Here is a 17,884-nt window from a genome sequence, read left to right as displayed (position 1 = left end):
TGTGTCATTCTACTGCTCATCCTCTAATTGATATCTATTAGACACAATTTCAGATTTAATGCCATAATAACCCTGCTTCATAATTGAATAGCATTCCCACCTTTATTTTATATTGCACATGTGATAAACACAAGCTGAGATAATGAAACAAATATGCAAAAGAGACGGCAGCAGTTTAACAGTGTTTATACTATTAACATAATATTTGCATGGTTAGATTTTCCACTTCACTCGTGTGCATGGTTATGTAGTTGGAGTGCTCTGTGCTGTGGCATGATGCAGATTTACTGCTACCAACTTGGATTGTTTCAGTGATGAACTTAAAGTTCAAAGAGGGATTTTTTTTCTTTGCATTATATTAAAGTATTGTGCTTCTATTCCCATTGCATCAAAAAGAAACTCTGCGTGTATATATGTAAGGGTTTTAACCTCCTAAGACCTGAACTCTTTCATGGCATGCATTTTTAATTTCTCTTTGGGCTGATTGGGACCTGATGATTGTAAAAAAAAAAAAAACAAAGAATTATGTGATTTTTTTTTTTTTTTTACCTGATTTTCATTTCTAAGGAAAATGAGATCCACATATGAGGACATTCGCTTTAAATTTTGATAGAACAGTAGCAATATGTACTCGCAAGTGGATATTGGGCCCTTGTAGAGAAAAAAAAACGTAGTATTGTGGTCTAGACAACCCTAAAATGTGATGTCCTAAAATGTATGTGGACGCCAGGTCCTAGGAGCTTAAATTTACAGTTTAAATACAATTAACAATGCTTTAAGTAGTTTATTTACGGTTTAAAATCACAGATCACTGCTGGACACTGAAATGCATACCTCTTTTTCACAGCACTTTTAATGTAACACTCAATATTAATCACTTGTAGACAATAAATTAATAAAACGTTCCAGACTTGTTGTCCCCTGTGATGTGGTTCTTTGTTATTTTTAATGCTTCTTTAAGCTGTCCATCACGAGTCTTACACTTTTTAAAAACAAGTCTGTATCTTCTACAGGGAGTACAGAATTATTAGGCAAGTTGTATTTTTGAGGAATAATGTTATTATTGAACAACAACCATGTTCTCAATGAACCCAAAAAACTCAATATCAAAGCTGAACGTTTTTGAAAGTAGTTTTTAGTTTTAGCTATTTTAGGGGGATATCTGTGTGTTCAGGTGACTATTATTGTGCATAATTATTAGGCAACTTAACAAAAAACAAATATATACCCATTTCAATTATTTATTTTTACCAGTGAAACCAATATAACATCTCCACATTCACAAATATACATTTCTGACATTCAAAAACAAAACAAAAACAAATCAGCGACCAATATAGCCACCTTTCTTTGCAAGGACACTCAAAAGCCTGCCATCCATGGATTCTGTCAGTGTTTTGATCTGTTCACCATCAACATTGCGTGCAGCAGCAGCCACAGCCTCCCAGACACTGTTCAGAGAGGTGTACTGTTTTCCCTCCTTGTAAATCTCACATTTGATGATGGACCACAGGTTCTCAATGGGGTTGAGCTCAGGTGAACAAGGTGGCCATGTCATTAGTTTTTCTTCTTTTATACCCTTTCTTGCCAGCCACGCTGTGGAGTACTTGGACGCGTGTGATGGAGCATTGTCCTGCATGAAAATCATGTTTTTCTTGAAGGATGCAGACTTCTTCCTGTACCACTGCTTGAAGAAGGTGTCTTCCAGAAACTGGCAGTAGGACTGGGAGTTGAGCTTGACTCCATCCTCAACCTGAAGAGGCCCCACGAGCTCATCTTTGATGATACCAGCCCAAACCAGTACTCCACCTCCACCTTGCTGGCGTCTGAGTCGGACTGGAGCTCTCTGCCCTTTACCAATCCAGCCACGGGCCCATCCATCTGGCCCATCAAGACTCACTCTCATTTCATCAGTCCATAAAACCTTAGAAAAACCAGTCTTGAGATATTTCTTGGCCCAGTCTTGACGTTTCAGCTTGTGTGTCTTGTTCAGTGGTGGTGGTCTTTCAGCCTTTCTTACCTTGGCCATGTCTCTGAGTATTGCACACCTTGTGCTTTTGGGCACTCCAGTGATGTTGCAGCTCTGAAATATGGCCAAACTGGTGGCAAGTGGCATCTTGGCAGCTGCACGCTTGACTTTTCTCAGTTCATGGGCAGTTATTTTGCGCCTTGGTTTTTCCACACGCTTCTTGCGACCCTGTTGACTATTTTGAATGAAACGCTTGATTGTTCGATGATCACGCTTCAGAAGCTTTGCAATTTTGAGACTGCTGCATCCCTCTGCAAGATATCTCACTATTTTTGACTTTTCTGAGCCTGTCAAGTCCTTCTTTTGACCCATTTTGCCAAAGGAAAGGACGTTGCCTAATAATTATGCACACCTGATATAGGGTGTTGATGTCATTAGACCACACCCCTTCTCATTACAGAGATGCACATCACCTAATATGCTTAACTGGTAGTAGGCTTTCGAGCCTATACAGCTTGGAGTAAGACAACATGCATGAAGAGGATGATGTGGACAAAATACTCATTTGCCTAATAATTCTGCACTCCCTGTATACTTCAGGTTCAGTGAGCTGTTAAAAGTAGCTGTTCTCAATCTGTGGCATGAGCCTCCCCTGGTGGGCCAGTGACTACAAGTGAGGATGTGGACAAAAAGTATGGAAGTAAACAAAGCTTGAGTAGGAAAAATTAACATTTTGCAGATTTATAAGCGGTCTGCAGTTACTTTATATCTGTGCAATGTCAATGTCAAATTCTATTATTAGAAACCACCAAAACATTTTAAATAAAATGCACTTCCTAAATTTTGCCACAGTTAAATGTCTGTGTTCCACTACATGGGACATTTAGAGCAGATCTGGCCACAAATCAGAGATGGCATGAGTTTTATACACTGGATAGCAGCAACTCCAACAAGCCTTTATTTGGTAAGCAGGAACCAGCTCTCTATGCAAGATATGTGGTTAGTGGGCTGTCTATGCCTGCTTTGTCTCAAGAGTGCACATTGCAATATCCCGAGGTGGGAAGTAACGAAGAATAAAATATTTTGTTACTGCACTTAAAATTTTCAGGAGGCTGTACTTCACTTGAGTATTTATTTTTCTGACAGCTTTTTACTCCTTACATTTTTAAACAAATTTCTGTTCTTTCACTTTTTACATGTTTACAACAGGCTCATTACTTTTGGTTTAACAGATTTGAAGGCAGTTATTTTTAGGTCACTGTGGGCCTTCGAACAGGAAACAGATTAAAGCCTAAACAGTAACACATGAAAGGCAGTCCTGTTCACCTATCAATCAACAGGGTATGTGGCACACAAAGAGATGGCACAGCACCATGACAACTGCAGGTGTCCACAAGTTGTGGTTGCAGAACTTCAGTATTCAGCTGGCCCTGCAGGGGCCAGTTCAGAGGGAACTGTGGTGAATTCAAAGTAAAGTGCAGTGTGTGACTGCCGTGTGGCTGTGGTTTCATGGTCAGAGTTAAGTTGCATCAAGTGTAGCAGAGATGAATTTGAAGTTAAGCTGATGATGCTTAGATTCAATCAATGATTCCACCTTCATGCCACCTAGGAGAGAGAAAAAAAAAAAAAAAAGACAGCACGTAGTGTACTGTCAGCGTAGAGAATGGAAATACAGGACAACGCATGAAACATCTGCAGACATCTTGTTGAATTCAGTTGTGTACATCCACAAACAGCAGCAGATCAGGTTATCAGAGCCTGTACACCAAGAAAATCTACTGGAGCCCACAATAGAAATGATTGTGAGTTGCTGCCTACTGAATCCCACAAACCTCTTCCCTACTCATTTTCCCATTTAGAAGCAAAGTCACCCTCTACAATATAGGCAACAGAAAATAAAGCTTTTTTTCGTTACTTTACTGATTCAAGCCGAGTACCTTTGTTAATGTGGTGGCGCGAAGGAGGATAACTAGTTAAGGAGACCACAGGATGTTGACAACGCCACCTGGGGAGGGAGTTACACCCCAGGAAAGATTTCTATAGCCAATGTAAATGTTACACTAGCTATCAAAGCCCACAGGCTCGTTATTAATAGCAGAGGTGAGGCTGATCAATTTTACAAATCAAAATTTATTACGGAAAATACTAAAAAACAGAACTGTAAAATCAGAAAAGTTCTTAAGGTAACAGGGCTGAGACCGCAAGACTGTCAATTAGAAGACTTTATTAACAAACAGTGATTAAAATGACCAGGCTCGCTGTCACGATGCTACCCTAGAACAATAACTGCTCAATAAAATAACTAAACAAATAGTGGAGAACGACGACTTGAGGAGGCAACCTAGAGGAGTTCCCAAGGGTGCCACCAATTACTGACCCGTATAGTTCCACTGCAAACCTCACTGTCACTCACACTGAAATCTAAATGGTGCAGTCTACCTATGCCCGGTGTGTACACTCTCACGCATCGGGGAGGGGATTCCATCTCACGTGCCTAGCCCCTCAACAAGCGGCCGCACCTCCACTAAAGCAACAAAACAAAGCATAAAACGTTAAACAAATTAATAAAAGAGAAATAAAACAAACACACCCTAAGATACAGTTATTTATAAACGCAAGATTAAAATATATCAAACAATTCCGAGTAAAAGACTATAAAGCCAGGAGTCAGTCAAGGCCAGTCCATAAGATGACAACAGGCCACAACAAGACAGAATAAAAGCGAACAAGACTGAACAAGACAGCAGCAGTATGGCACAATTCTGTAACAAAAGAGGGAAACAGTCGTCAAGTTCCACCCTTGACGACTGAGTCCCACTTAACACTCTCTAAGGGCAGTACTAGAATGAGCGGCTTTCCTGAAGAAATCAAACCGCTCTGCAACGCTTAACCACTTAACGCGCTTAGCCACCTTGGATAGAACAGACTACCAAATGCCTCCGTGCATAGTGAAGCGCAGCTGTTTCTTATAAGGCCGCTAATTATCAGCTGGGAAGGTGTGGATGTCAGTGCTGCATTCGCGGACATCACGTAAAATCCTACTCAAAATCTACTTCACTACATTAAAATTAGATTTTAGACTTAAATAAACGCAGTATTCCTATTTTCTTTTTCACTTTCAGAAGTTGAATTAATCAACCAGAATCAGCATACTTTATTAATCCCTAAGGAAATTATGTGGGTTACAGTTGCTGCAGTATAAATAACAGTAACAGAAACAGACTACACTATTTAACAATAGCATATGTTACACATTTAAGACATTTAAGCAATAGCCCAATATACACAGATCACTCAATAATAAATATCAAGGATTGACAGAGTTGATTATAAATAAATATCAAGAACGTTAACAGGAATATTACAGAGTAGAAAAGAGCGTGTGCAAAAAGGATGTAACTGTTGCAGTGTTTACAGTGGCCATATCCCACTTTAATCCTCTGAGCTACACTGGCAGAACGCCATGACATGCAAATATATGCTGTTCCTGGAAAGTTATACAGAGTGTATAGAATGGGGACACTCTAATAAAGTAAATGATACATTTTGGCACATTTCCACGGTTTAAAAAACACAAACATATACTTGTGAAGTGTTTTCTAATTCTGTTGCATTTGTGGGATTTTACATTCACCAGTACTCGGACACGGAATTAAGAAACTTGATGAGCACATTTTGCTTAGTACTGTAAAAACAGGACAGCTTCCGTAAATCATCAAACACTGTTTTTATTTTGAGCACAACAACACTTCCCCATTATTTGCATTTTCAGATCTCGAATCGAATGAGCTTCCCATTCGGGCTTCAGTCACCGCTGTGTCAGGATGGACTCGACGATCACCAACAACACAAACTCATGCACGGCTAACTCCTCGGTGCAGAGGTACATGTATCCAACGGCGTACTCTCTTTTTTTTAGTGTGGGCTTTCCAGCCAACTGCCTGTCTCTGTATGTGGCCTGGATGCTGATGAAGAAGGGGAACAGCATGGCAGTCTATCTTGTCAGCCTGTGCATTTCTGACCTACTATACACAGTCACTCTGCCTATTTGGATAGTACAGGCCATGGGGCAACACATAGGTGACGAACTTTGCAACCTCATGGCTGTAATCATGTACAACAGCTTTTTTGTTGGTTCTGGTCTCCTTTGCTGCATCTGTGCTGATCGCTATCTGGCAGTGGTCTACCCACTCCACTTTAACTGGATCAGGGAGGTGAGGACAGCAGTGCTTGTGAGTATAGCTGTCTGGGCTTTGGAGATTGCCATCCACATTGTCTTACTTCACCACATGGGGGCGCTGCAAGCTTCAAGATACTTGTGTGATCAGCAGATACCCATGACACAAGAAGATGCCGCTGTTGCCCTTACAAGGTTCGCCTTGAGTTTCTTGGTTCCTACCTTCATCATGACTTTTTGCTATCATAACATCATGCGCTCTATCAAATGTAACACCTCCATCCAAGTGGAAGACCGCAGGAAAGTGGGATGGCTGTTATTGCTACTCCTTCTAACCTACATAGTGTCTTTTATGCCCTACCAGTTGGTCATGCTGCTCAGGGCTATACTGGAGCCTGGGTCCTGCGTCTGGGCAACTAGGCTCAAAAGTGCATTCATGGTGACAGTTGCCACCACAACGCTAAACAGTACACTGGATCCTATAATATACTGTCTAATCAATGAGAGCGCAAAGACAGAGATTAAGAAAACTGCACAAAATGTGAGGTGGCTTTTTATGCGTGGAAAGCACAGTGATAGCTCTGTTTGAATGATTTCTTTCCCCTTCTTTCAACATAAAATGTAAATATAATGAAAATCTAACTATTATTTGGGGCTGTGCAACCTATATGTAACCTACATGTGATCTAAGTTTAGGCATATTAATTATTTTTTTTATTTCTTCTGTATATTTGTCTTTAATGTGATGTTTAATTTTAACTGTGATTTGTGTAATTTGAAATATTTGGCTGTGGTGTTAATAGTTTCATTTTGATCCAGTGTTCAGTATTATTGTGTATCACTGCACTTGAATATTTGAGTGTATTTTTGCACAAAGAGAAGCACACTGTGGAATTTTCCTACTAACCACTTGTATTTATAACACTTGACAGCTATTCATGCTTCCATGAGATACTAATAAAAAAAAGCATCTGTTCTTTTAGAGCGTGCAGTCATTGAAACAAAACCATAAAGACATATCTGCGCTGTTCAAACAACGAGCTGAAAAGACATCTATCACTTTATGGGATGATTATTGGCATCACCTCTACCTGAGTTCATGTCTGTTGACACGCCAAACAGAGACACACACTTTCATATGGGCTTAAATTAAAATTACCTGGTCCTGTAGTTTGTTTTGTCATATCCTGTCACCCAGTAAATGATACAGTTGTTAAGGATAAAATGCAGCAGCTGCTGACCCTTCCTCTTCTTTCTAGCAGATTGATTAAGCGGTGAAGACGAAGAAACAGAATACGTCAGCCTTTCATCTGTTTTATTGGTTTTATTCTAAGAATTTATAGAAATTTGAGTGGAAATACAACTTGATACAGAGTAAGTACTTTGTTAATATGACTTTATGGTTTAAAGGAATACTATAAAAAAAAATTTAACAAGCCCCTATCAAATAATTCCATTGCAATAAAAATGTGACCTTAGGATTTTCTATCATGTTGCAATATAACTGAGAATTTAGAGTACTTAGGAAAAGTTGTATTTGCAACTTTTCACATGTTTTTCGTGGTAGACAATATCAGGAAATGTAACTGTGAGGAAAAGTGAAACACAGTGCCAGTGTAGCAAGCTTGTTCATTGAAATAGCACACAACCAAAGCCTAAACAAATCTTGTAAAAATGACAGGAAATTGTTTTACAGTAAGGTATATGGTGAAACGTGATAACAGGGAAACAGACACGAATGAGTTTGTTACAGGGGAATTGACATAGGAAAAAAAAAACTCTAAAGCAACCAGGAACTGAGAACAAGACTAAATGGGGAAATATATATGTAGAACAATATAAACAAAAATAAATGGTTACTAAGGAAAAAGTGGGGTCGGGGCAAATAAAGCAAACTAAGAGCGAACAGAAAATATTCAAATATAACTAAAAACTCCATGAACTCAAAACACTGGGTAAACAACCCAATGCTGCAAAAGCGAGGCTATTGTAACAATTTAATTGCACTTGCATAAGGTTGACTCACACTCATGCTGAATGTCAAATCAATCCGCACAATTGAAACACTCTGCCTTTTAATCTTAAACTACCAAAACAAAAGGGCTTACACTAAACAGCATCTTTCAACTATTCTTTCTAAGTAGTAAATTTTCCTCTTTTTAAAAAAATAGTGCATAGGTAGAGTTCTCCATTTTCACATTCCATTGATAATTTGTAGTTCCCAGTGGTGTCAGACTTGCCAACTTTAAAAAGTCCTTTCATGAGTTGAGATGTAGTCATGTGGCAGGTCTGTGAACTTGGTAGAGACTCTTACAGGTATTGTGTATTTACATCCATTCATGTATTGCTTCCTTATTTTTCTACAAGGTGTAAGCATATGAACACAACCTCTACAATGGAAAACTCAACCTTGACCAGTAATCATTCAGAATGTAACCTGGTCGACGACGCAGCCGGGAGAAGTTCATTTCTGTTGTTCTACATGGCTGTCGTTGCCATCGCCATCCCTTCCAACACCTTCTTCCTCTACGTATCCTGGCAGCACATTAGAAGGAGGAACGAGCTCGGTGTGTATCTGTTCAGTCTGGCGCTGAGTGACCTAACCTTCACTGTTTGTTTTATTCTCTGGTTGGACTTCCTGTGGCGAGGAGTTTGGATCCATGGGCGTTATGTTTGTGTGCTGTCCATATACATTCTCTTTACCAACTTCTACACCAGCGAAGCTCTCCTCTGCTGCATTGCAGTTGACCGCTACTTAGCAGTGGTTCACCCATTAAAGTGCAGATGGTGGAGGAAAGTTAGCACTGCAGCAGCAGTCACTGTTACCATTTGGTTGTTGGTGGTCTGTTTCAACACCAGCACCATCTCCTGGGAGGACTCATACCATGAAAAGAAAAACTTTTCAGTGTGCTTTGACATTTTTAGTCCACTGTCAGCGACTCTCCTCCGGGCTAATGTAATGCGCTTCTTTCTGGGGTTTATTATTCCAGTTCTCCTAGTGTTCTTTTCCACCTGGAGGATTTGCACAGCTGTAAAATCCAATCAGGCCACTGACAAGCAGGAACAAAAGCAGATTTTAAAGCTATTAACATTGGTTCTTCTTGGCCTTTTGTTCTGCTTCGGACCTATTCATGTCATGATGCTTCTTCGCATACTGGTTAATGACTGCAGGAACATTGCATGGATCCTCTATCCCTACAAGATCAGCGTTGCCCTATCAAGCCTTAACTGTCTTGCCGACCCACTGCTTTACTGCTTCATTACTAGCACAGGACAGGCATGTGCCAGTCAGATTGTCCTCTTTTTGCAGGAAAAGAAGAGAGGAATTCTGTTACCTATTTAACCATAGGGATTGAGGCATATAAAACTTTTTGTCAGTAAGGTTATGCAAAAAAATACCAGCAGAATTTCACTGAACTTTGTGGATTGGTGGAGCATGGCTAAAAATAACAAAAAAGGCATTCAGAGAGCACATCTTTTGCAGAGTTCAGTGCAGTTTTGCAGTTTTAGAGGAAATGATCGGGAGCTTTTTTTTATTATCCTATAACTTATATTTCAGAAAACTGATGAAATGTTTGCTCTTTACTTTAATAAAGCTCAGTGACTACTCAGTGCAAATGGTTACATTGTTTTGATCGCACCTTCTGATTTTCATTAAAATCATAAAAATCCTTAGCAGTGACTTACTACTTCCGTGAGTGGACAACAAGACTGGAAAAGAGATATTTAAATGCCTGTGCTTATTTGCAACTGCTGATCTGATTTTGTCTCTTATCAGCGAGTTACTGGTCGGAGTGGTTTCACTTCAGCTTTTTAGTCACGTTGTTTGTATTTTCTGTCAGACAACTGTCTGGGTCAGGTGCCATGTGGAAAGAACATTTGCATTTAACAAACCAAAATAAATTTGCTCTTTCCATCACCACGCACACAACATTATGATCTAAAATGATTCTTTTTCAAATAATGCACTTTTCTCAATTGTCAGAGTGAATGATATATTCATGTTTGCACTCTTAAACTTTAACTGAAAGCACTGTAAATAAAAGAACTTTGTGAAATATTTGTCAGTGTTTGTTCTCTTAGCATCCTAGTCTCTGGCAGATTTGCTGGTATCCATATGGGAGTTGAGTCATCTTAATGTGAGCATGAAAACTTAGAAAGAAAAAAGAAGAAGTGCAGCTCCCCCAAATGACCGCTTGAGTTCTTAACCAACAGTGAGTCGGTATCCATGGACTCCCATTTTAAGAGATAAGCTTTGCAGCATTGTGCTTTTTGGAGAATTTGCACTGTTGTTATCTCACAAATAATTTGGCATGATATGCAGTTCATTGTCCTGACAGCTCATCCAAGAAGTCTGTGCTCATGTGTTGGTGAGTGAAATTCTCCTACTTCACTTGTGTGTTTCAGAAAACTTCAGAAAAACAAGATTGTGATGGTGATAATCCACATGTCCACAGACAAATCTTAAAATAAAATAAAAAACGATGGTAAGTGTTGTTCAAAAGAAAGAAAAGAAAATTATAAAAACTCAAAGGTGCTCGATGGGAAGGCTTTGCTTTTTTTTCCACATGTATTTAAAGTGACACACTCCTCAGGTTGCTGTTACACAACAACAAAGGCTGGAAAGTGCATGTGCTCCACCTGAGTGTTCTTTTTGCCTCTTTTTTTCCATCCAGACTATCAGATAAGCATCGCCTATCACTGAATAGCCTTCACCTTCAGTTCCCCTTGACTCTGTAACAGACTGGCATCTTTGTAAGTAAAGTAAGCACATCAGAGAAGACAAGTACCTCTGGATCAATAGGTTTTGTTAGTGAAGCCCTTCCTCTGCCTGGATGTTGGCAGCGTTTCAGCAGTGGCACGTGTCAGACAGCCTGCTCTCTCAGGAATGATGGATGAATGAGGCAGTAAATTGCACTGGTGGTCTGACTGTACAAAAATGTAACAGGATGAAGCAGTGCAAACTGAGATATGGTGCTGCAATGAAGACCGCTGACAGCTTGGCTTAAATTGCTCCCATTATGTGAGGGTCCACCTTACTGCCATTTGGAAAGCTAGTATTGAATCAGTGTGTCAGGAAGTATAACTACACTTTGACCAATCCTAGCGCTGGAAGCTGTGGCTTGCAGGTGTACTATGGGAGTACTCAGGGTAATATATACATGTACATGCACTCGATCCTATTCTATTCAGAATCAGAATCAGAAAGGGGTTTATTGCCAAATGTTGAGCAGGTTTACAACATTAGGAAATTGCTGCGGTGCTTCAGTGCAAACATAGTGTCATAAATAGCACTTAAATAGACATGAAAAAATAAAAGTAGGGATAAGAATTAAAAGTGCTACGTAGAAAGATATGTGCATGAGCTATACGTGAGATATATACATGAGAATAAGAATTAAGAGTGCTACGTTGAAAGATATATACATGAGTGCAGGTGGTGATCAGTGCCAAACATGGAATGATGCAGTGAACACAGCGTAGGGTCATGTGTTAGTAGCGGGAACAGTCATATGGTTATTGTTCATGTGTCCAACAGCAGAGGGGAAGAAACTGTTCTTATGGCGAGAGGTTCTGGTGCGAATGGACCGGAGCCTCCTGCCTGAGGGGAGCAGGTCAAACAGACTGTGTCCAGGGTGAGAAGGGTCAGCTGAGATCCGAGCTGCACGCCGCAATGTCCTGGAGGTGTACAGGTCCTGAGATAGGTCTCCTTTTTTCGTGGTTACTCTTTTTCTTGGTACTTATTTAGACCATTAATTAGTAAAATCAGTTACCCCTAATTAGTCCATCTTTCTCAGACACATTTTCTTCAAAGCTACAGAAATAAAATTGAACTGAAATGAATTTTTCACTTAAAAATGTGACCTCACTCTCAGTTTGATATGAGCCCCCCTGACATGACCTCATAGACTCGTGCTCCATTAGCTGTTTTTTCAAGCAGAAGAATTTTTTTTTTTGGTCTGTGTCTTGTGCTTTCTAACAAATAAATTTCTGTACTGCTTGATTGATGTCAGCTGACATTATAGTCAGTGACAGGAAAAAGAAAGAACTCATTACGGACAAAGAGCCTGTGGCCACCTGACAAACCCTGGAGTTGTTTTTTTTTTTAGATATTTCTTTTGGCACTATTGGCTTAGACAGCTCGCGCAGTGTCACTTAAACCCATCATATACACTCACCAGACACTTTATTAGGTACACCTGTTCAATTGCTTATTAATCTAGTCATCATTAATCTAAACAGCCAATCACATTGCAACATCTCAGTGCATTTAGGCATTTAGACACGGTCAAGACAACCTGCTGAAGTTCACACTGAGCATCTGGACAGTAGATCACATATGTGGCTTTGAATGTGATAAGGTTGTTGGTGTCAGGTGGGCTGATGTGAGAAATTCAAACCTCCTTATCTACTGTGATTTCCCTGCACAACCATCACTCAGGTTCATAGAGGATCTGAAAAAATAGCAAAAGCCATTTTCACCTAGAAAATGAAAATGGTGAAAATGACTTCTTGTTGTCAAAGGACAGTCAAACAGCTTCTACCTGATCTGAAAATGACACCAACTCAAATAACCACTTGTTACAACCAAACTATACAGAGGAGCTTCTTTAAATGCACAGTGTGTGGACTCTTGAAGCAGATGGGCTACAGCAGCAGAAGACCACACTGGGTACCTCTCCTGTCAGCTAAGAACAAAAAACGGAGGCTTTCCAAAACTAGACATCAGAAGAGAGGGCAAATGTTTCCGGCTCTGATGAGTCTTGATGTCTGCTACAATGTTCAAATGATACTATCAAAATGTAGCGTAAACTAGAAGAAAGCATACATTGATCCGACCTTGGATCAGCTGCTCAGGCTGGTGGTGTTGGTGCAATGTTGTCAGATTTTGGCCCTCTTAATACAAGCTGAGCACCAATTATACCCCACAGCCTACCCGAGTATTGTTGCTGACCGTGCCTATTCCTTTATTACCACAGTGTGCCCATCATGGGTACACTCATCTCAAACTGATTTCTTGAATTGTTTCCACACATGTTTGGACCATAAACTGAGAAATGATTCCATTACCTTGTTGAATCTATGCCATGAAGACAGAAGCTCTGAAGGCAAAGAAGGGTCCACCCCAGTACTAGCAAGGTGTACCTGTAAGTAACCACAGAGTGTAGCCATCTCTGTGATGCACCTTTTTTCCTTGACTTGTATAAATGACATCATATTACACTTTACTTCATTATTTCAGTTGTCAAGCAAGTTGTTATGCAGGTTTCATATCTCCCTCCTGTGATATTTTATGTCAAGCTTGCTCTGCTCCTCTAGGCCCTGTCTGACACTCCCTCCAACATTTCTTCTGTGTTATCCTTCCTGTCGCTTTTAGCACTTTCACACTTGTCTCTTCCTCACAAGTATTTGTTCTGAAAACAACCCCACAAAGCCTGGAGGCAAGATATAATCACATGTCCAAGTAGGGGAAAGAACCTATGAGTACTGTAGTGGAGCCCTCTTTATGTATTAGTTTAATGTATTTGATGAAATTCTGTCACAGGTGACAGGTTTCTTTCCTTGAAATGAAACTTTGTTTGTATGCACTACATATTTGATATATCAGCAACATATGAAATATGTATCAAATAGTAGTTTTTGTTAGGTTAGGTTTTTTTGTCTTGTATGAAAGCGTGTTAGAGGAAACAACCAGCAATTCAAATGTCGGAAAATTTGCATATTCCTTTAGCTGGTATTGGTTACTCACTGTGATAAATTTAGTGCTTTAAATTTGAATGAATTTCTTTTTGGGAATTAAATTCTGCATATCATTTTCAAGTCAAAAACCATGGCATTGTTTTGGACCATTATCTCAGGTTGCCATAGCTGCTTTCTATCACTTAAAAATATATCAAAAGTTACATAAGTCTACTGTAATAGTAACTATGAGAAATTGTTCCGTGTATTTATATTAAGTAAGTTACACTACTGTAAAGGTCTATTTGCAGGATTATCCAAAACTTCAAAGAATTCTGCATGCTGCAGCCAGAATCATGACACATACACAGTCATTTCCACATTACCCCAGTATTGAAGTCACTTGATAGGCTCCCAGTTCAATACAGATCACACATCTCTGACTCTCTCAGTGTCTATAACCAATCAGGCCTCTCAGGTCATCAGGTGCAGTTCCCAAATTTAAATTGTGCTGAGGGTGTGTGTGAATGTTCAGTGGTGGTTTACTTCTTTTTAAAGTTTTATTTCGCTGTTTTCACTTCACTACATTTTTTTTTGTTTGTTTTTATCTTCTGGTTTAATCACACTGAGTTCAAGTAAAATGAAATTTGCTCATCAATGCAGCATTTAAATTAGGAGACAGAGTGCACTTACACCAACATGGACTTGAGGATCCGTCTAGCTGGCATTTCAGTTAAAATTAGCCAGTTATTGTCACCTAAAATAATTTCTCTAATCTGTAAACATTTTTATTTCATAACGTGGAGAGCATTATTATAGCGTCAGGGTCAATGGACTCCCGTTTTAAAAGCTTTGTAGCATTGTGCTTTTTGGAGAGTTTGTACTGCAGTTATCTCACAAATAATTTGGCATGATGTGCAGCTCATCCAGGAAGTCTGTGCTCATGGTGGGTGAAATTCTCCTACTTCACTTGTGTGTTACTAATTAGCATTTATCAGTGCCTGTGCATTGCACCTGGTCTACAGATAATGTAGCACAAGATGTAGTACGCTGCCATCATGTGGTGATAATATTCTCACACATCACTATCGGGAATTTTTCTTTTTGCTAGTCCAAATGTCAGACCAGAAATAGAAGGCTAAATACACTGTACTGTAAGCTTTTCTAAAAAGTTATTATTACAATTTAGGCTGTGTTAGCTATTATGCAATTTCTTTTCTGCAGTGTTGTTTGTATCTTCTCACTCATGCTGTTGGGAAATTACCAAAAATATCATAGATATTCCAACCATTCTGAATAATGAACATGAGGCAGGCCTGTCTCTGTCACATAGTTTGCTGGGCTAAATTTTAAGTTGGAGAAAAGCCGCAGTCTAGACTGCAGATTCTTTTTGTAAATGACTGTAAAGATATGATACATAAATAGAAATAAATAAAAAGTGTTGACCTCCACTGATGCTTTCATTGTGAGTCATTCATGGTCATTTTAAACATCTGCAAACGGGAAGGAAACTGAGCAGATTTCTCCATTATAATCCATCTTCTGGATCTGTTTACAACAGTGTGTGAATTTATTTCAGACCCGCTATCCTCCCATTGATTACCCTTGCTAAGATAAGGATGTGTGCCCACGCATGTTATTGGCCGCTTTGGATGGGATACGCATGCTCTCATGGACATTCATACACGCACTAACGCTGATGGATGACATCAGTCACAGTCTCCTTAAATGTCATTGTGCATGAGGGAAAACTGAAGCCATAAGAAATGCTTTTGGCATGAGGGAAGGTTTAAAAGCTTGGATGTTCATTAGTCCCACTCATTAATGTTTGCAGCATCAAAAACAAACAACACATTTGTGTGTGCAAATTCAATTTAACCTTCAATGAATTTAACCCTGACTGCGCCATCTAGTGGGGGAGCAGAACAGGAAATGAGGTGTAGTAGTTTACAGAGTCACAAGCTTGGCAAAGGTATATCATTTAACCATGATATTTACTCTTAACTCTTAATTATGCAGCATCATGACTGTTTGACTCTGAGGGATAAAAATGATAAATCACATATCAGTTCAATAGACATCAAAGTCAAACATCCCCACAACCTTATTCTTACTTACCTTTAGGACCATTTACACAAAGGAGGCCTTTGGGTGAAGCCAGATTTAAGAATCCACTCATCATGATGCCCCAACTGCGAGATTTAGAAGTATACTGTCAGTAGATGTAAGCATCACGCTAAGAACGTTTACTTATTTATTTAAGTTTGGGGGAAACTGTTTGTTTGTTTGTTTGTTTGTTTGTTTGTTTGTTTGAGTTTAAAGCACTTTAGTTTTAGTTTAGCTTTAGAAATAAAATTTACTTTCAGGAAGTGACCTGATCCCTCCAAGAGTCAATGTAAAATTACTGTAAAGTTATTATGTCCCAACTCTTGACAGTTATTTCCACTGTGTTTTGGTAAAGTGTGTTTTATTCATCCAGTTTTCTATGTGTGACTTGGCATATTAACCTTAGCGTGTACATGTATACCATGCTGCCGTACCCACGTCAGATCCTCATTATATTCAATTGAGGCACAAAGTTAAGAATTTGTTAAAAATATTATAATATTTAAAAGTGAGACAATATGAGGATCTTTTTCTTTGCTTTCTTTTCTTTTTTATAGTTTTATGTTGAGTTCGATGTTGTTTCTCTCGTGTTGTAAGTGTGTGTGGGGTGAAAGTATGCTGCATATTATTTTTTAGCATTTTTGCTGTGTCAGATACCTAACTTTATATGTTTGGTTTGTGAGTCTTACTGTAGGGCATTTTCATTACCAGCTCAATCACACACAGACGCGTCCATCAAATGAGTTCACCGTCCTCTACAATATAGACGACTCTGATTAATTGTTTGAACACATGAGTAAGTAGACTAATGACTGACACAGAGCAATAATGTTCAAGAGTGAGATTAAAATCTGCTGGTGATTCATCATGTGTAGGAAAGCCATTGAGATAAGGGGACAGAGAGACAATGAAAGACAAAAGAGAAAACAAGGAGTGCAGCAGGATGAGATCACATCACTATCTGAAAGAAAGTTCCACAGATAACACCAATTGTTAAATGCAGATAATTTCTCTTTCTTCACTGACCTGTCTCCATGGCATTTCCTTTCTTTCTTTCTTTCTTTCTTTCTTTCTTTCTTTCTTTCTTTCTTTCTTTCTTTTAGGGCTGTCAGCTATTTTAAAGCAGGGTGCATGTGCATGAAGACCATGGCCTTCAGTTTTCTGCAACACTTTTCTGAAATAGTGTTGTATTAAACCACCCATCATAAAAACAATATATACAAACATTTTAGAAATTTGTCAAAAACTAGTTTAAAAGTTTTGTTTTATTTATTAAGGCAAATAAAACTGAATGCCCAAACATAAATCAGCACAAAGGACAAAAAATAATTCAGTGCCTAAAACTGCAGTTTCTGTTCTGTAAATAACTGTAATTTGACATCCTAATTTGAAAATAATGTGCTGTGGGCAACAATAATAATTATATTTAGCATTAAAAATATAATTTGAATGAAAGAACTTGTGCACACTGATGGACTGACAATTACAAAAACAGAAGAAAATTATTTTGTGCCGTTAATTAGGGCAGCTTTGACGTAAACCCCACATTAGATGGTGGTTAAATAAATTTGTTAAGCTCTGTGCATAATGTGCATAATATTAACTGCAAAAAGCTTCACAGAGGAAGATTCACTATCATTACATATGTTATTTAAACAATTATAATAAACAGTTTAAATGTTAAATGGAAATAAGAAAATGTAACTTAAATATATATTATATATTATAAATAAGAACTGTCAAAAAATGAAAAGAAGAAAAAGAGTAAATCAGCAGTGCTGATGAGGCTGTTGGTGTTCACACACTGCCATTTTCACTCTTTATTTTTCCAGCTTTGGTGTAGTTATCACAACAGTGCTGCTATTTCTTTGTTTTTATTGGTGCAAAACCTTTAAAGCAAGCATCATTAACTGTAGTTATCAATAGAATATGTGGTAAGGAGCACATTATGG

General features: G+C 38.8%; 2 protein-coding genes across 2 annotated transcripts; both read left to right on the top strand.

Annotated features, from left to right (window-relative positions):
* The first annotated feature begins 5,782 nt into the window (after positions 1-5,782).
* LOC146552353 (G protein-coupled receptor 4-like) lies at positions 5,783-7,122 on the top strand. Its single transcript, XM_085257589.1, has one exon. The coding sequence runs from the start codon at positions 5,794-5,796 to the stop codon at positions 6,733-6,735; it is 942 nt and encodes a 313-aa protein (XP_085113715.1). The 5' UTR covers positions 5,783-5,793; the 3' UTR covers positions 6,736-7,122.
* Positions 7,123-7,407: 285 nt separating this feature from the next.
* On the top strand, positions 7,408-9,600 carry gpr65 (G protein-coupled receptor 65). Its single transcript, XM_085257983.1, has 2 exons — positions 7,408-7,520; positions 8,514-9,600. Exon 2 carries the CDS (start codon positions 8,524-8,526, stop codon positions 9,487-9,489), a length of 966 nt encoding a protein of 321 aa, XP_085114109.1. The 5' UTR covers positions 7,408-7,520; positions 8,514-8,523; the 3' UTR covers positions 9,490-9,600.
* The last annotated feature ends 8,284 nt before the right edge of the window (positions 9,601-17,884 follow it).

Source organism: Mchenga conophoros, linkage group LG19 (assembly GCF_057382185.1).
Source record: "Mchenga conophoros isolate Kocher_MC1m ecotype Shallow Benthic linkage group LG19, M_conophoros_male_GT1.1, whole genome shotgun sequence".
NCBI lineage: Eukaryota > Metazoa > Chordata > Actinopteri > Cichliformes > Cichlidae > Mchenga > Mchenga conophoros.
The sequence above is the reverse complement of the archived record's forward strand: the minus strand, read 5'-3'. Positions and strand labels throughout refer to the sequence as shown.